The sequence below is a fragment of the Tympanuchus pallidicinctus genome, unplaced genomic scaffold (assembly GCF_026119805.1).
Source record: "Tympanuchus pallidicinctus isolate F22 unplaced genomic scaffold, pur_lepc_1.0 scaffold3, whole genome shotgun sequence".
In the NCBI taxonomy this organism is placed as follows: domain Eukaryota; kingdom Metazoa; phylum Chordata; class Aves; order Galliformes; family Phasianidae; genus Tympanuchus; species Tympanuchus pallidicinctus.
In genome coordinates this window covers 37341185-37360542 of record NW_026294747.1, presented here as the reverse complement: position 1 = coordinate 37360542, position 19358 = coordinate 37341185, and the positions used below count along the sequence as shown (strand labels likewise).

Here is a 19358-nt window from a genome sequence, read left to right as displayed (position 1 = left end):
GCCGTGAGGTTGGCGGCTGCGACTGCGGCTGGTGGGGGTTGCTGAGGCTATGGCTGGGAGCGAGGGCTTGGTGTCCGTGGATTACGAGGTGTCGGGCAGAGTGCAGGGCGTCTTCTTTCGCAAGTACACCCAGGTGCGCTGCGGGGTGGTGGGACGGGGACCTAGGGATTCCTGGGCCCGGCCGGGCCAGCTGATGCGGTGTGGGGTTTGTAAGCATCGCGCTGCCCGCTGTTGGTAGCTCCAGCAGCCCAGAGCCATCTCACGTCTGCGTTATCTCCTCAGAGCGAGGCCAAGCGGCTGGGGCTGGTTGGCTGGGTGCAGAATACGAGCTATGGCACCGTGCAGGGACAGGCCCAGGGTCCGGCCGCCAGGGTGCGGGAGCTGCAGGAGTGGCTGCGGAAGATCGGGAGCCCCCAGTCCCGCATCAGCCGGGCCGAGTTCACCAACGAGAAGGAGATTGCGGCGCTGGAACACAAGGACTTCCAGATCCGCAAGTGACCTCGTCCAGAGAGCAGCCAACCTGGGGCACAGGCTGCCCCTGCCGAGCATCCATCCCCAGCCCCCAGCTGTTCAGACAGCTGACATCCGGCTCTAGAGAACTGTATTTCCTTACATTTCTAACTTATTGGTTTGTTGTACTGTTGTGTAGCACTAAAATGCTTGTGTCACTTTGACAGGTGGAGCGTGGCTCGGTGCTGTCTGTACTGATGGGGCTGCCCAGGGGCACAGCCTCCGGTCCCCGAAGGCCTGAGTTGTGAGCGGCAGTGCTGAGTACCGTACGGCATTGGTGTAACGCTGCGCTCGTGTGGAGGAAACTGCAGAATTGGCACCAGCTGTAAATACTGCTGAAAGTGAGATTGTTGTGACCTTAATCTCTGCGAAGCAATTTATTGTGTTCTTTACTCGCACAGAAGTTTATTTTTGTTAGAATAAAGTACTTGGAGCTTGCTTGAGTTGACTGTGGCTGTCTGGACGCGGTGGCACCCTGTCGGGGCCGGTCTCCCTGCTCCTTCCCTGTCCTCACGGGGGCGGTGGGAAACTACAGCTCCCATCGTGCACCGCCCGCCCGGAGCCGCGGTTCCGTGTCGCGAGCCGCAGCCCAGCCTCCGGGGCGTCGCGCGCATGCGCCTTGTGCTCCCCGCCCGGCTGCCTCTGCGCTGCTCTGCAGCGGGCGCCGCGTGCCGGGCCCAGCGACGGTTGGGCTCGAGCCGCGGCCGTTGAGGGGCTCCCCCGCCCCGCCCCGCCCGCAACCCCGCGAGCCGGGAGGGGCAGTGCCGGCGGCGGGGCGGGGAGCTCGCGCCCTCAGGGCCCGCTGGTTGCCGAGGCGAGCGCGCTTTCCTCCAGTGCGCAGCTCCCCCAGCTCGCCTTCTTGCTTCGCTACTGTAACGGGAGGAGAAAGAGGTAAAAGTGAGGGGACGGCAGCTCGCAGCCCGGCCCTTTGGTGATGCTTATTGCCTGTTTGCGGTGCTAACGGGCGCAGAGGCCCTGTGCTTGCAGGCCGTGTGAGTTTGGCCTCACTGCTGTCAGATTTTCCTTGACTTACGCTGCGTTTGGGAAGTGTGTGCTGTTGGGTGCACGGACCGGCTTCTGGCCGTGTGCATTGGAGGCACTGGCTGGTGTACACGCAGAGGCTGGGCCTTTAAATACTAGAGAAAAAAAATCAAGCCCTCGATAATTTCTTCACTCTTCCTTTTTTTTTTTTTCCTTTTTTTTTCCCCCTCCCCACCTGTGCGGCTGTTATCAAGAACACGGAGCCGTGATCTCCCTGCAGTTTGCCGAGTTTCTCTCCTGCCTGCTTTTGCCATGATCAAGCAGTTGGCAGAGGACGTGCAAGCCAGGCTGCGCTCTGGAGTGGCGGTCACCTCGCTGGGGCAGTGTGTTGAGGAGCTTGTCTTCAACAGCATCGATGCCAAAGCAACGTGTGTAGCTGTTAGGGTGGATTTGGAAGCTTTTAAGATCCAGGTGGTGGATAATGGCTCCGGCATGGGGAGGGATGACTTAAGTAAAATGGGAAAGCGGTACTTCACTAGTAAGTGCAGCTCAGTGGCAGACTTAGAGAAGCTGACGTTCTACGGCTTCAGAGGGGAGGCTCTGGCAAGCATAGCAAACATGGCCAGTGTTGTGGAAGTTTCATCTAAGAGCAGCAAGACCGCAAAAACTTTTGTGAAACTGTTTCACAATGGGCATGCACTGGAAGTCTGTGAAGCTGAATTGAGCAGGCCAAGTGGCGGAACGACAGTGACCGTGTGTAATCTGTTCCATCAGTTACCAGTGAGGAGGAGGTGCATGGATCCTGTGCTGGAATTTGAGAGGGTGAGGCAGAAAGTAGAGGCTATATCATTGATGCATCCCTCTGTTTCACTTTCTTTAAGGAATGATATTTCTTGTTCTATGGTGCTTCAGCTCCCTAAGACAAGAGACGTTTACTCTCGTTTTTGTCAAATATATGGGCTGGGCAGATCTCAGAAGTTAAGAGAAATAAAGCATAAGTCTGGGGGATTTGAGATAAGTGGTTACATCAGTACTGAAGGACATTACAATAAGAATATGCAATTCTTGTATGTCAATAGAAGGCTTGTTTTAAAGACAAGACTGCATAAACTGATTGACTTTTTATTAAGAAAAGAAAGTGTCATTTGTAAGGCAAAAAGTGTCCCTGTGAGCAGACAGGGTTCCTCAAGTCCTGGTCGCCTTCGCTGTGGCCCAGAGTTGTACGGGATCTTTGTTCTCAATGTGACCTGTGCGTACAGTGACTACGATGTGTCTCTGGAACCTGCAAAAACTCTGATTGAGTTCCAGAACTGGGATGTTCTTCTAGCTTGTGTAGAGGAAGGAGTGAAAATGTTTTTGAAACGAGAACATTTATTTGTTGAACCTTGTTGTGAGGACATCAAAGAGTTTAATGAGGATAATAATTTTTGTTTGTGTAATGCTCCAGTTATGAAATCCACACTCCCTGAGGATAAGAGCATCCAAGAAAACTTTCAGAAAGCATGTGATGAAATTATAGATTCCTATGAAGTGTGTAAATTGCAATCAAAAGATGTCAAAAGAAAATCCATAGTGGGAAAAAAATCTTCAAATCCTACAGAGTCAAATACACAGGAAACTGAAATTTCCTCAAATCAGAAGATTGCTGAACTCTCTGGTCAATGTGGAAACAAAAAAGCAGAGATTCCACTGTCCAAGAAAGATGACACCACTTCTAATTTCATTGTATGTGATGTGTTGGAACAGGAGCCAAAAGACACAATCAGTTCCCAAAAACGGTGTGATACTCATCTGAAATCTTTAGAAAATCTCCATTCCTCCCTGACTGAAGGAGCCAGATCAGAAATAATGAAAAAAGGCAGTTGTGATGAATTGCGGCGTTTTGCTGAGAATTGTGCAAAAGGCGTAGGAAGCCAGCAAGACAAAGTTGTGCAGAAAAGCAATACGGTTTGTATCTCAAATGATACTTTTACTCGGTGGCCATCTGAGAGAGAAGACCCTACTGAAACAGCAGGGGAATCTGAAACTGTCTATGGAAGTTCATTGATAAGACTACCTCATGTAAGAGAAGGAGACAGGGAAGCAACTGAAGTAATAGATAATGCTGGAAGAGGGACTGTTAGTTCAGTACCAGAAAAAGTGCGTTCTCACTTAGGCCTCAAAACGTGTATCATGCAAAATGAGCCACCCTGTGAACGTAAACAAACAGAAACAAATCTTGCATTAAACATGCACTGTAGGGCTTGTTCTGTGAGTGCCAAGCACGCTTCCATGCACAAAATGAGTTTGCCGATTCAGTCTTTAAATGCTAAGTATATTTCCAGTAACGTGAATAAAGAATGTATACCTCTCTGCAGCAGAGAAGTTGGCACGGCTGATGGAAATGAGAGGTCAGAGAATAGGAGTTTGCCAAGTCAAGCACGTGATGGGAGAGATGTGTCCATTGCCACCAGTAAAAGACATTATGAAACATCAAATGTGTCAGACTTGCCGCTGGCAACATCTTCACGTATTCCTCACAGTAAAGCTGTAAAAAGCCCTAGAAGGCAAATAGCTGAGCCAAGATCACAGCCTTGCAAGAAGCTGAGCCTGTCTACGCAGCTGGGTTCATTAGAAAAGTTCAGGAGATATTATGGGCGTGTTAAGTGTACGCTACCAACACCATCACCAGAGCAGAGTGAATTCTGTCTCCCAGTTTCCAATGTACAAGCTAATTGTGACTTTTCAAGGAGTCAGAATAACAGTCATGGTCGCTTGAGCATTTGTGAGACTCCAACTTTGGATTCTAATAGTAACAGCCATGTTTTGAGATCTTTGGATGAAGTTTTACTCTGCAGTGGAGAAACTTCACTGGACAGGCGAGCCCTTTGTCGCAGCCCTTTGACGTTGTCTGATTACTCAGAGGTTAGTAAAAAAACCGTGAGTAGTCAAAGATCTCCAGGATCCCTATCATTCAAACTGCGCCAAATGAAAAGTGATCACCGAGCAGTAAAACAGCTGGGTGAACAACTCCAAACAGATTCAAGTAGAAAAGATAACCACTCTTTTGATCTTGAATCTTCAAGTAATGATTTTTTGTATAACCCTTGTCAAAGGTATAAATCTTCAGTGGAAGAAATGAGGGAAGGTTGCAGCATTTCTAAGAGGGATGCCTGCCCACAATCAGATGATTTGAGAGCAGAGTCCAGGAAATGTACTGTTAGCCTGTCACCACTCAGCAGTACTGAAGGAGAGTACACAATCTCTGCAAGCAGCGTTTTACCATTTCCAGCAGAAAAAGATGGCATTGACATCATCTGTGAAGATGAAAGGATGTTAGATGAATCATCAAAACAAAATGTGAAAGATCCTGAGGTTCATTGCATGACTTTCCCAAGTAACTTGGCATTCTCTGGGGATAATGCAAGAATAGGTGATCCCAGAGATGATTTGCGTAATTCAGACTGGCTGCAAGATTTTGATGCTTTATTGGGTAAGACAATCTACATCAATAAAACAACAGGACTGAGCACCTACAACACTCCTCCTGAAGAGTTTCCAGCTGCCTGCGTTAAAGATTTAACAACAATGGCCGTGAATGTTGTCGCAGAGAATGGTAAGATGATTTGTTGTCATAAAAATGGGATGAGGAAAACAGTATTTGTTCTGCTAGGTGCATAGAATATTTTGGTAGTTGCACCTGACACTCATACTGAAAAATCCATGGCCTTACTCATAGCAGCTGTTTGGAAAACAGAATGTGTTGGTGACTTTGGAAATAAACATGTTAACGTTAAGATGTTAAAAGATGGTTTTTAACAAAATAGTGAAAAGAAATATCAGCACTTAGGTTTCACTAAGCATCATTACATGTACTGTAATCACTGTCGTAAATAATTGCCGTCATATACAAAGGCTGCTCTGAAACAAATTCCTTCTGTTTTATTATGCTGGCCCATAACTAACATGAGAGTCAGATGTTGATGGTACAGCAGAAGAGGTTGAACCTCTCACCAATATTCCATTGCATGTAGTTGCTGTGTGACAGATGGCAGCAAAGGGGCAGTCTGATAAAATGGTTTCTGATATGGGAGTGCATGTGAAGCAGAGGGGAAGAACTGACTTCCTCCATGTGGAAAAACTTGCACCCACTGAAATTCACTGACTCTCGCTGAACGTTTGTAGAGACCCAACAGTGGCTGTGAGCACAGTGAAATGGTGGGTGGTGCCTTTCAGCAGAGGTAACAGCAAGAGTGTGTCACCTCCACTGGGGCAGATTTTTTTACAAGTATGGCATGCAGGCTCTTGTTCACTGCTGGCAAAAATGCATGGCTAATGGAGGTGACTATATTGAAAAACAGTGTTTTGTAGTTGACTTTGAATTTCAAAGCCACTGATTTATTAAGAATAGCGTATTGAAGGTTAGGGAAATTGCACTGGTTGGTAGCAGACAGAAAGATATAGGAATAATCCATGTCCTCTTGCAGGGGATCCATATCCTTTGCAGAGGAAAAGGACCCAAGGGTGTTGGTTGACACTTGGCTGAACATGAGCCAGCAGTGTGCCCAGGTGGCCAAGAAGGCCAGTGGCATCCTGGCTTGAATTAGAAATAGGCAGCAAGAACAGAGAGGTGATTGTCCTCCTGTACTCTGGTGAGGCTGCAACTTGAGTACTGCATTCAGTTTTGGGCCCCTTGCTACAAGACACTGAGGCACTGGAACACATTCAGAGAAGGACAATAAAGCCGATGAGGGGACCGGAGCACTGGCCTTATGAGGAGCAGCTGAGGGAGTTGGGATTGTTTAGTCTGGAGAAGAGGAGGCTCAGAGGGGACCTTATCACTTTCTACAGTTCTCTGAAAAGAGATTGTGGTAACAGCAATAGGGTGAGAGGGAATGGCCTCAAAATGCACCAGCGGAGGCTCAGGCTGGATATTAGAAAAAACTTCTCCGAAAGAGTGGTCAGGCTCTGGAATGGGCTGGTCAGGGAAGTGGTGAAGTCACCATTCCTGGAGGTGTTCAAGGAATGTGTAGATGTGGTACTGAGGAACATGGTTTAGTAGGCAACACTGATGGTAGGTGGGTGGTTGGATTAGATTATCTTAGAGGTCTTTTCTGACCTTAATGATTATTATGGATATCCTCCATCTCCATCTCAGCAGTAGCTGCCTGCCATCTTGTCTAGTCATAGGCCATGTACTCCGTGTGCTCAAGAGAAATGTAAGATTTTGTAGGTTACACTTAGGCATCTTTGAACTGATTAAGCTGACCATTACAGGAAAATTAATGACGGTTTGTGTTTTTTTTTCATAATCAAATGGCTTTCTGAACAACCCAATATTCTGCATCAATATGATAATAATGTAATTGAGGCAAGTGAAATTCAGTATTCAAGTGTTCTAATTGCATATGGTTTACATGTATAAGGTAGAGAAGTTATTCTTGGCACCTATTCTGGTGTTACCTGTCAGAATAATAGTTTTAATAATACCTCTATGAGCTCTGAATTCTCAGTGGCTGTCAGACAAGAAAATCCTAACTTCATGAGCAACGTATGTCCCGAGCAAGGCTTTCCCCTACAACAAGGAGGGAAATGCTTTTCTTTGTTTGTGACACGTATAAAACATTGGACTCCTGTTTACATAAATGATAGATGGTTCTGTGAACTTGAGAGATAATATCTCCTTGAGGCAATAACTATAAAAGTTCTATCAAAGTCCAAATGAGATGGAATTCTTAATTTTGCCCCGGTTCACCAGGAATTGCATGAGGGCATCTTGTCCAGTGTGAGGTAGGAGAGTCTGGCTGAGTTTTGTGACAGTTGGATGCTGAGTTACCTTCCTGTGCTGAACTGCCAGTTTGGATTCTTGAGAGGATTCTTATCCCCCAGGGCAGAACCATCACCAGGCTTTTCTGGGATAAAGCCAACACTCAGGAGTCTATGGACTGGCCACAGGACCTCATAGAACCTTTTCCTACTGAGCTTATCAGCGCACAGCCGGTGGATTTTTTTGTGTTTTTTTTTCTTTTGGCTTTATCACTCTGCCATGTTTCCTGAATGCACACCCTTAATTTCTTAGTAGAAAGGAACTTTATTAATTCATTATTATTTCACAAAGAATAGAAATCTGAATTGTACCAAAGGAAGGGTGAAATGTTTACCACTGTGCTGGAAATCTGAGCCGCTTAATAATCTTGATAACAGTGCAGGTTTGTAATATCATTAAATCATTCCTGGGCGGGTAGGAACATTGTTAGGCTAACTTTGATATCTCACATGGTCTTACTGGCTTGTAGTTTTCAGTCTTACAAGGTGCTGATGACTGCTGATAACTATTGATGGTGGTGGTAACGGATTGACAGCTCTGCCACACCTGAAAAGAGGGAAATCCAGAGTGTTTTGATTGTCTGTATGACCTCTCTTTCCTCTTAGGGTAACACTTCTGATTGCATTAATTCTTGAAGTAATTCTTATGTGATCAAGGCTGTAGCCAGTTTTAAAGAATGACAGTCTTGCAGAGGCCACATTTCCAGCTACAAGTGTATCTGAAAATTTTTATGGATGTGCTGCTATTTCTTAATGCTAGATTGCCAAATCAGCATAAGAATCTAATTTACCCAGGGCTAAGCATACATTCACTTATGAAAATGTAATTGTATAGTCTTTTATGGTTTTGCACACTGATGAATCTGCAGAAGTAAATTTATGTTGTTCTTAGGGTTTCAGTGCAGGTGCCATCCCTTTAGAAGTGAGATTGTGCTACCCTTCCTTCCTAGACCTCGAAAAGAGAAGACTCTAGCAAGTCAGGATCAGAGAGGTAGGGGCAGCTTTCCAGGACACGGTGTACTGCTGTAAAAACAAATGAAAGAATTCTCCCAGATGTTCCAACAGGAACCCAGAGTTACTCAAGGTCTGCTAACAATGGGACTGTGTGAGTCATCTCAGATCTAGAACTGGAAAAAAAACCTCTGAGGGTTGAAGGCAGGTTAGGGGGTACTTATTTACAGATTAAATACCCAGGTCTTTGTTGAATGATGCCAATAGCTTAAGGAATAATTACCTAGTCCATTCTTTGTACTCATTCCAACCTTGGAATGTGAAAAATAGCTTCAATCCACACATTCTTTTTGTGGTAGAACGGATGAAATCACCTTTTAGGTATGTGGCTTTGTCCAGAAGCAGTGGGTAGCTAAATAGGTCCTTCATTTGTTTTCTTTTGGTTTTTTTTTTCCCTCCTCATTTTCAAGGCCTGTGGAATTGTGCTGCAGCATGCTCAGGAAGCTGCACAGGGTCTCTTCTAGACAAAGCAAACAATAGGGAAGCCCACTCTCATCTCCATTATTTACCTGTACACTCTCCCATTTTACTGAAGGAAAAAAATGTAATTACACCTGTGTGAGTGAGAGGTACCCAGCATACCTTCTGCTGACAGCTTATGGTAGTGCCTGTGTTATCTGTGTGTCCCTTCCCAGGTGGTGAAGGCGAGTCTCTGCAGGCCATGCTTTCAGAATGGGATAACCCTGTTTTTGTTCGCTGCCCAGAGGTAAGCGTTATCTTGCATCTCATGCCAACACTGGAGTTATTTTATCTGATGTGGGGACCAAAACTGCAAGTATTGTGACTGTTCTTTAGAATTTATTCAGTGATATTTTAGACTGCAGACCTTGCAATTATGTTTTACGGGTGGTTTATATACATGTCATTTTTGTGCATGTATTCAAAGTTGGAGAAGCAGATACTGGGCTAATCTTTTATCTTCCATCATTTCAAAAGCAAAACATTCTTGTAAGCAATCTTCTTCTTTACAGAAACGTTCATCTTAAAATTAAAAGGTTATCAGATGGCAAAATAGTAATATATTGTCTGTCCTCTTTGTGGACAACTCATCTTTCTCCTCTGGGTGCAATGGGTCTTAAAAGTTTAGTTTACTGTAGTTGTTTTTGTAGCCTAGCAGGACTATGGCATGTGAGAGAAAACAATGTTGGAACTGTTAGAAAGACTTCCTTTGTTGTCATGAGGCAGCATTATCTTTAATCATCATGTTGTAAGTGTGTAAACTTACGTAGGTAACCATTTCCACCTGCACACAATGGAGATGGAGTCACAAACCACCTGCTGGTGAATTTTTGAAAAGGAACAGTTCTGTTCATCTGTTACAGTGACAGACTCTGAGTCATTGTAGGGTGATACATTTTTTGAGACTCACTCTGCTGGGAGCTTACCGAGGCTGCTAGTCAGCATCAGGTTTTCTGATAGGCATTCACAATTAGCTGAATGCACTGAAGTTAGTGGGTTATCCCAGATGGGAAAATAAGTGGGGATGGAAACAGAGGGATTGCTAGATTGTATCTTTGACTAGTGCTGTGACTGAGTGGAAAGCTTGGTTGTCACAATATGAAGAGCTGTTTCCAGAACGTTTTTTTTCCCAAATCTGACCTTTTTTTTTCCCCCACGTTCATCATAGGTGGCTTGAGCCTATAAACTATTCATGTAATTCACTTTTATTTTTACAGATAGCTGTTGATGTGACCAGCGGTCAGGCTGAGAATCTTGCTGTGAAAATTCATAATATTTTGTATCCGTATCGTTTTACCAAAGACATGATTCATTCAATGCAGGTACAACATGAACTATTGCTAGTTTTCATGCTATAATTCCCACTCTGCCATTGGAATTTTCTGTTGTCTCTGCCTTGTAGGAGTGAGGTATCTAGGGAAATAGATCATATCCTTAGTTTTCACAAACACAGTCAGAAATCTTGGTGTATGATATCATCAGACACACGTCAAGCCAGATCTTCATGTCTGGATAATCATCTCTCTGCAAAATGACTGAAATTCACTGGCTGCGTGGATAAATGAAGAGGCAGCCTTGTTGCTGCTTTGAAACACTGCTAACTAAATGATATTTCAACAGCTGGCTTTCTATATTTCTTGTAAATATTTGCTAGTTGATTGTCTCCTGAAATCTGTGTCCCATGGTTCTATGTTTATTGACTTAAGAAATTTAATTCTTAAGCAGAGCGATTTCAAAAGCAAATCCTAGATTTCCTGGAAAGACTTGAAATTTCCTTTTAAGATTTATATCTGCTCTGAAAAGTGATTCTTAAAAATAACGTTGTAACATGAAGTCTAACTATTTTAATGCTTTTTCGTTGTATATTTTAATAGTTAACTTAAAAGCTCATGTAAACGTATGGCGTCAGCTTACATTCTTGGCATTTATAGAAATCTTCAGGTGAATCCTCTCCCTCTCTTACATATTAATGACTAACAGGTTGCAAACTGGCATTATTCTCATGTGATCAGGTTGCTGACTTTGAGATTGAAGGTTCTGACTGGGTTGGACCTGGTGATATTAAGGTCAGGGTGAAGAAGGATGGAAATGATTCTCCCTTCCTTATGTTGCATGTGCAGGAATAACAAGAGAAATAAAGTTATTACAGGAAACAAATTATGTTTCAAAAAGGCAGGGGAAGAAAGCTGTGAAACAGAAGGAAAAAAACAGAAAAAATGATTAATGTCTCGTATGCCTTCAAAGAAATAGGATCATCTATTCATTTTTACCTAAGAGGTGGATAATGCATGTGTTGTAAGACAGTGTTCACAGCGGGCTCTGTACCTCTGACTCAGGGAGACTCCTTCCTTATTTTGCATCTGTTAATTTAAATATAAAAATTAGATCCTGAAAGCTTGATGCATGGCTGCTCAGTATTCCATCTGTAGATCTGGTTGATGTACGCTGGTTGGGAGGAAGTTAGAATCAACTCTGAAAAGCAAGTTAGGCATAACAAAAAGAGTGAAGAAGTTGCTTCCTGGTTACTACAAGTGATTAGGACAAACCCTTAAACACAGCTCAAATTATAAAAGGTTGTTTATATCCTGCGGGCTGTGAACAGCTTTGATTCCCAGCTCCAGGAGCTTCTATACCACCATTCTGTAAATTTCCTCCTTAATTACAAGCTCTTGTGCTTGTAACTCTTTCAAAAGACAGATTCAGAATTATTTTATTGGATATTGTGCAACTTTCTTATTTATTCCAGTCTGAACTGTTTCATGACAAATTATGGTCGTTTGACCTTCTTTTAGTGTTGTCTTATAGCCTTGCTAGAAGAATCGCTGCCTTTTCCATATTTAGCCCCTCATTGCATTATAAGGAATAATTATATAATTTCACAGTGTTGGTTTTTCTAGTCCAAATTCTTTCAGCCTTCGAGATGAGAAAAGATGTATTTCTAGTCCCCCTTCTAATACCTCTTTCTGTTACAACTGGGTGGTGATTGTTCTGAGTATCTTTCAGGTTCTTCAGCAAGTGGACAATAAATTCATTGCTTGTGTAATCAACACCAGGAATGAAATGGATAAAAAGGAAGGTAAGAGCTACTATAGGTACTAAGGTAGCTCTCAAGTGCACTTAAACTGCAGAGAGAACACAGACCTGCTTGTATTGTTTCTTGCTTTGAGATGATACTGCAAGTAGAGGAAAATGTTAGTCTTCATATGAAATTTCCTGGACCTTCTTTCTCTTTATTTTGGACATCACTGAATGTTCCTATTACCTTCAGATTAGTATTATAAGAATAGATTATACTCAAATTACTAACATCTTTCAGACTGTTCGCAGTGTTTGGGTATATCTGTTGCTGCAGCTTACTGAAGCTGTGTAGAAAAGGCTTTCAAAATCAGTAATTTTTGTAGCATTTTAAAGACACTATTGAACAGAGCCATTGTTGATGACCTCAGCATTTGTTCCGAAGTTAAATGACTATAACTTAAATGACTATGACTATATACAGGAGTTGAACTCCTATAGACAAGATTTTCTAATTGCCCTTAATTTAAATTTCTCATTCGGATCATTCCATTTCAGTTCTGTAGTGACTTTGTTCTGCCACTGGTCTTCCCCTCGCTTCACACATGTAGAACCTACTGCTGTTTATCTTGTAAATGTGGCCTCTAGGGAGCGGTCATTTTCTTCTTTCCAACCCGTGTGCCTGTTGGGTACAAAGTTACCTATTTTTAATCTCTTGCGGTGCGTTTTTTAGGTGGAAACCTGTTGGTTTTGGTGGACCAACATGCAGCTCATGAACGGATCCGCCTGGAGCAGCTTATTGCAGGTGAGAATGCAGATTGTTTCAGGAAAGATAGTGCACAGGAATGTGCAAACAAGAGCTGTCTTAAGGGGAAAGCTCGCTAACTAAGGTGTCGTGAGAATAAATCTGGGCTCTATGGAACCAATAGAACACCGCCTTGATCTTTAGCAGAGTGCAGCCACTCAATATTTGTAGCAGTCATAGTATTGGTAGCTGAAAATGGTTACAGTGTTTCCAGAAATAGAAAATATGCACCCTACCCACACAGACCCATCAAATTAAAATAGGCCTGATGTAATGAAAGAGTAGGAAGGCAGATAGGAAAAACAATGAACAGGAAATAGAAAAAACATCAGTAAGAGTATGTGATTATGCTGTGAAGAATAAGACATTGGGTGCAGACTAAAGAGCATAGTTTGTTTGGTTCCTTTCTAGCTGAATGCCCCACTTGAAGCCTAAAATTTTTACATTCTGAAACTGTTTGCAAAGGGATAATGGTCTTTTCTGTAAGCCCATTAGCCATTGGTTTCAGTGCTAAAAAGCACAACTATCCATCAAGTGCTTAAAAGTCACTGACTTTCTCTTTCATTGAGAAATACTGTGCAGTTCCTGCAGAGAGGTTTCCAGGAAATCTGCTCCTTTCGGTGAGGTACTGAATAAAGTTGAAGACTGAAGGGAGAGATGCTTAATGAGTAGTATTTTGATTTAGCCATTTATGAGAGATTTTTCTGTGGAAAAATCGCTGTGTGTGAGTTGGACTAAATATATCAGTAGGTTTTTCTTGCTATTTAGGGTGACTCTTTTTTGGAACCGGTGGGAAAAAAACAAAGTGGCATTAACCAACTTCTCCCCTGGGACTAGATGTCTAGTTTGTGACATTCCCAGTCCTCCACAAGTTTCAGGAGAAGGCATTTTGTGGTCACTTCTAATCCAAACAGAGATTATGTGCCAAACCATAGGGTCATTAAGGGCAATGCCTGCATAAGTATTCAAAGAGGCATATTTCTAAATGTTTCATTCACAGATTCCTATGAGAAGGAAGCTACCGCATGCGGCAAAAAGAAATTTCTGTCTTCCTCTGTCTCTCCCCCTTTAGAGATTGAAGTTAAAGAAGAACAAAGAAGAATTCTATGGTTGGTAATGGCTGGTAGTGCTAAACTTTGGGGGAAGATTTCAATATATTGCTAGGTTACCCCATCTGTTGATTGTTTCCTGAGTAGAAACCAGTTGGCTGTATCTATACTGTGGGAAATAGGTGTGCTTCTTGGGCACATCATTGCATCTCGAGACAAAGCCCCATGGTGCGCCGTCCCTGTGCCACTGCAAAATTCTGTGGTTCCCCTGGCAAGCGAAACTGTGATGCATGAGCCAGAGGAGTGTCCCAAAGTCTCCAGCAGATCCTGCTGTCTGGAGACCGGGACTCGGAGTGCAGTGCCCGTAGTAGAGATACAGGAACTGATTTAATAGACTGTTGGAGAGGAAAGGGATGGGCTATGGAAAGCTTGTACTGTGAATCCTTCAAAAATGCATTCCTTAATTCTAGGTGTCTGCCAAGACTAACTAATGAGCACTGTTTCCCAAATGTTTCAGAATGGTGTACTAGTTACCATTAGGAAATTTAACTTTTGTATTGCAACAGTTTAGAACTAGATACAGAATCACAGAATCACAGAAACACCAAGGTCGGAAAAGACCTACAAGATCACCCAGTCCAACCATCCACTAATCACCAATAGTTCTCACTAAACCATGTCCCTCAACACAAAATCCAAACATTCCTTGAACGCCTCCAGGGTCAGTGACTCCACCACTTCCCTGGGCAGCCCGTTCCAGTGCCTGACCACTCTTTCAAACAAGTAGTATTTCCTAACATCCAGCCTGAATCTCCCTGAAGTTCTCTGCTAACTTCCACAGGTCTCCTTCATTGTTATTCTCAAACTCTCCTTTTTTTTTGTGATGCCTTTGGCAAACTCAGTAGCTTTTAAATCATTCTTTATTAAAATTGCTGCCTATTTTAGGGATACACTCGTTTGGTGGAATGTCCTTTTTGGGTGTATTCCAATTATAACAGTATCACTGGTATATGTTTGGTAACTCTTTTGTGTAACAATGGCAAATACCAGAAATTGTAGAGGAAAGTGTGAAGGACCATTATGTACCACCTGCTGTATGAAAAATGCGAGAATATAACCGTGGCTGCTCATAATTCAACAATATTTGGATGCCTTTGTTTCTATCCTTTAATGATATTCTTGCCAATATCACAATATTTTTAGTGCCTCTAGGTCAACTCTGAATTATTTTTACACTAATCTTTGAATATCTTTGTATCTACTTTTGATGGCCAAAACTGAATACAATACACCAAATGTCAGCATCCCACTGATTTCTGCTGCTATGCAATTGTTCCCCTGTCTTCTGTCTGTTACATCCACACTTCGTATTTTGTCTGTTGGTTTTGGCTACAGCTGATAGACAGCACAAACTGCTTGCTCTGCTTGCTTATTGAACTGCCATGACAGTGAAACATAGAGGGGATTTTTGAATTTTTGCTGTTTAATGTAGAAATCACCAAAGTGTACACAAACATCAGACTATTTGATAATGATTGCTGACAGTTTCTTCTCTTTTTGATGACAAGTTCTCCTCTTTTTTGTGTATTTTTCCATCCATAGGGAGACGTGTCAGATTAATTAAAGGTTGTTCTTTCCTTGGCTCTCTTTGCCTTATTTAACAGGACATGAGTTCTTTAGACTAGCATAAATCTCTTAAAATATTTTTCTGTCATAAGTATTTGCTGTTATGTGTCAATTGAAATCACTGTTTTTTAGGCTACACTTAAATCAGTCTTTGTAGTGCATAACTTTAATGTTTGGAGGATGTGTAGTGTTGCTATTTGTGTGATATTTTTTCCTTGAATCAGACATCTTGTGAATCTTTAGAAAACAAAAATTTATACATTTAAATGTAAAGCTCTCTGTGAATTACAGAAAAATTGTACCTAGATCTTGTGGCTGAGGAACATACAATATGCATAGTTGATTGGAGTGAAAAATTGGAGTAGAATGCAGAGTAAAAGGGCAAAATTAACTGGAATCTGAAGTATGATTTTCAAGATCAGAAACTTTTAGGAAGAAACACAGAGACTACACAAATATCCATTTAAGCTGTCAGGAAGTAGCTGCTTCTGTCTTACTTGTTTTGGTTGTTATTTTATTTTTTCTTCAGGTGCTGCTACAAAAATTTGAAGGATCTGGGCCTTGAATTATCATTTCCTGAGACCAACAACTCCTTGATTCTAGTGAAGAAAGTGCCACTGTGTTTTACAGAAAGAGAGGCCAATGAACTACGACGGAAAAGACAACCTGTCAATAAAAGCATTGTGGAGGTCAGCGGTGGATATGGAGCAAAGCAATTTGTGATACTGGCTTTTTTTCTGTGTTAAAGGCCCAAAGTATAGCATATCTTTCTTACAAGAGAGGCAAAGAAGTTCTCTTGGCCAGTGTAGGTGCCATCTCTTTTAGTAGCTAAACAGTCCTATAGTTGAAATCCCTGAACTATAACAGAAATGACAGAAATCTGTTTCAAACTTGAGATAGTGGAAAAGCAAAGAAATGTAGTAGGCAGATCAGATGTTTAATCAGTTTTCTGCTCATCCTTTTAAGGAAACTGATGCAGAGAAACCAAGTAATTAGATTCAAGTCTGAAAAGACTTGGGGAGATCAGGACTTGCACCTGAATCTTTATCTGTGGTCAGTGTACAAGAAACTGCATCATTTTTCCTGAGGTGTATCCAGAACTTAAATTATACACAGATGTGGAGAAGGGGGATATGGGCAGTAAAAGTGAGAAATACCAACTTACTGTCTTACCTTTTTGTTTTCAGGAGTTTATTAAGGAACAAGTTGAGGTGAGTAGCTTCTGCTTCTAAAGTTGACTGCAGTAACGCAAAGCTTATTGAAAGAACCAGGGGGAATAAGTGTGTTAAACACCAGAGATGTAGATTTAGGACATTTGAAGCTCATTCTTGTTACAATTCTCCTCATTCTTCATATTAAATGGAATGTAAGATGATGTTCTCGTACTAATTTTAGCTAGTGCAGACCACGGGAGGAGCACGAGGGACAATGCCTCTGACATTTCTGAAGGTGTTAGCTTCCCAAGCCTGTCACGGTAAGGAAACTGTACATTTCCATTTACACATGTACATTCGTCCATTTATTTTTTAGCCTTGCTATTTCCTGATGACATAATTCCTGGGGTAGTGGTTTCAGAATGTGTTTGCAGGAATTGCAGGGTTACAGACTGTTTCATAGGGATGAGGAGATAACAGCCCATTTTCATGGTGTGTCACTACATTCTAAAGAATGGCTTTCGTGGCTAAAAGGCAAGACAGAGATTGCAGATAGCCTTGTGAATTTGTGGAAGCTAAAGATAACAGACACTTCTTGTAATGTTCTGCTTTAATTTTCTCTGGATGCCATTAAGAGCCCACTTGTGAGAAAGGACTTAGCGGCAGGGCTGGCGTTTGCTTTTGGAGCTCATGCCTGTCAGTGGCAAGTGTATAGAACTCATATCAGTTCTATAGAATTGATAAGGGCTATCTTCTGGTTCTACTATCTCTTGGCATGTGAGCTGATTGCATCTTCAGCCCTAAAAAAAGTCTATTACAACACCATCTGAAAAGCTGGAATCTAATAATCCTGCAATCCATTAGAATTGGATTAGATGAAACAGTTTAGGCTTTATATAGCTGATTGTTATGCAATAGTGTGGTTAATTGAGCTAAGCCTTAAGCCAGCTTTTGCTGTTAGTCTGTCTTTGGGAGCTGCCTTATTTTCTTTGTAAGTAGCAGTTGTGGAGGGAGGTCTGTTGGGTGGTTTGAATTCTCTCTGGCAGCATGTGCAGGAATTTCATTTTGTTCCAGGAGCTATTAAGTTTAATGACAGTTTGACTTCAGAAGAGAGCTGTCGGCTCATGGAAGCTTTGTCATCTTGCCAGCTGCCCTTCCAGTGTGCTCATGGAAGACCTTCCATGATGCCCCTTGCAGATATTGACCATCTACAGCAGGAAACGCAGGTACTGCGTGGGGTACCGGCAGGGAGCAGTACGCTCTGCATTATCGGAGGCATCTCATGTATGCGTGTTAGAAATTGAACCACCACTGCTGCATCTCACTTGAACTTTTATGTAGCTGTTATTAGCAAAATAAAACTTGAGAGAATTAAGCCTCTGTTCTGCAAAAACTTTGGCAATGATTTTACCATGTTCCATTTGAATGACTGCACTGACTTGAATGGAGTCAACTAATGTTTAAAGTTGAGCATGTATTTAAAGCAGTTCAGTTTATGAGTGTAAAACTTTGAAAACACGGAAATGCGGATATTCTGCCGGGAGCAAAGATGCTAAAGATTAAACACCTGCTGCCCCAAAGTTGAAGATGCCATAAAAAATCCTAACTCTTTCCCTTTTGCAAATATACTATAATAAGTTACTAAATTAGCTTCTGTGGGAAATCATGTGGGACTTTGAATTAGACATGAAAAAATGGGAATGTTTCTATTAGATAAGAGTGTGGAGGCACTGAAGTTGGTTTACTTATGACGCTGCTTCACTTTTCTCCCTCCAGGCTAAACCTAACTTGGCGAGACTGCGGAAAATGGTGCGAGCATGGCAACTGTTTGGAAACAAAGACCCTAACCTAAAAAGGTAAGGCTACAAACTGCAGATTCCATAAGTGTTGGCACAATCCAGGTTCTCTTGTTGTTAAATAACATCTTGTGTGGAGCAATGTTCTCAAGCCAGCGCAGTAACCAAAGTTTTGCCCTGAGCACTGACCTAAGAAGAGACCAGCCAGAAGAACGTGGCAGAAGCCCACTCTTGGAGCTTGGAGAAGCATCTTCAGCACTAAGGAACTGTGTTGTAAACCTGAGTCACATGTCAGTGCTTGACTACTGATGTCAAGAAGTTGCATCCAGTCACAGTTACTGCAAGCATGGCCAGAGACTTTTAATTAATGTATTTTAGAGTGTTTGAAATGGAAGAGGTATTTATTAATAAAATTAATTAAACTTTCCTTAGGTTTCTGACAGTGGTTGGAATGAGGACTGACCAGCTTCTTAGTAAAAAACAGGTTTGACATAGGCTTAGGTAGGCCTATGTCTTTTTAACTAGGCAATCAGTGACACACCCAGCTGTTTTCTCCCACTTCCCTGCAGTTTGCATTCTTGAGTGAATGATTTCTAAACCCTACCATAGTCCCACTTTATCAGTGTACAGAAACAACTAAACAGTTCATTGCATTTCTTACAATAGGCAGACAGTTTTCTTTCCTCAGGTTCCAGTTCTATTTTGTATCACATTCTGAGCTAGACAGGACATGATTGTTTTAAAACAGTAAATGATAATCACTGGTATCTTTGTTCTGCATAAAACAAAGCAAGGAGTGGAAGCTTCTTTCCTTTGGTGCCTCAGCTGTGATGTAGTGTATTAACAAACATTGCTAAAAGGGACTACAAAATGATCTGATCACACTGCGAGAGCCTGAGATTTCTAAGCCGTTCTATGCTGCCCCTCACAAAAAGCATGAAGCTTCAGAATGAGACAAGATGTCCACCCAAGAAGAATAATCAGTCACCCGGTAGTAAAGGAGAGGGAAGGCCCTCAGATTAAAATCAGAGAAGCAAGAACTTGAGTTTTGCCTTCCGATGCAGAGGCGAACAAACTTGCTGGCAGGCCTTCTGAAGTCTACCTTTCATCAAGAATGGAATTTCTGTTCCAGCATTTTCCAAATAAC

General features: G+C 42.3%; 2 protein-coding genes across 5 annotated transcripts; both read left to right on the top strand.

Annotated features, from left to right (window-relative positions):
• The first annotated feature begins 2 nt into the window (after positions 1-2).
• Positions 3-948, top strand: ACYP1 (acylphosphatase 1). The gene is made up of 2 exons (XM_052696080.1): positions 3-133; positions 283-948. Exons 1-2 carry the CDS (start codon positions 50-52, stop codon positions 496-498), a joined length of 300 nt encoding a protein of 99 aa, XP_052552040.1. The 5' UTR covers positions 3-49; the 3' UTR covers positions 499-948.
• Positions 949-1155: 207 nt separating this feature from the next.
• Positions 1156-18638, top strand: MLH3 (mutL homolog 3). Of its 4 annotated transcripts, none has more exons than XM_052696032.1 (12): positions 1156-1401; positions 1746-5086; positions 8943-9013; positions 9984-10088; positions 11770-11842; positions 12515-12586; positions 13587-13695; positions 15791-15950; positions 16449-16472; positions 16657-16735; positions 17564-17641; positions 18192-18638. In XM_052696032.1, the coding sequence occupies exons 2-11, from the start codon at positions 1804-1806 to the stop codon at positions 17617-17619; spliced, it is 4032 nt and encodes a 1343-aa protein (XP_052551992.1). In that variant the 5' UTR covers positions 1156-1401; positions 1746-1803; the 3' UTR covers positions 17620-17641; positions 18192-18638. The 4 variants fall into 4 exon arrangements, with proteins under 4 accessions (XP_052551992.1, XP_052551991.1, XP_052551993.1 ...); XM_052696031.1 differs by having other exon boundaries at positions 1157-1401; positions 17490-17641; XM_052696033.1 differs by lacking the exon at positions 1156-1401 and having other exon boundaries at positions 2191-2313; positions 2939-5086; positions 17490-17641.
• Positions 18639-19358: the final 720 nt, after the last annotated feature.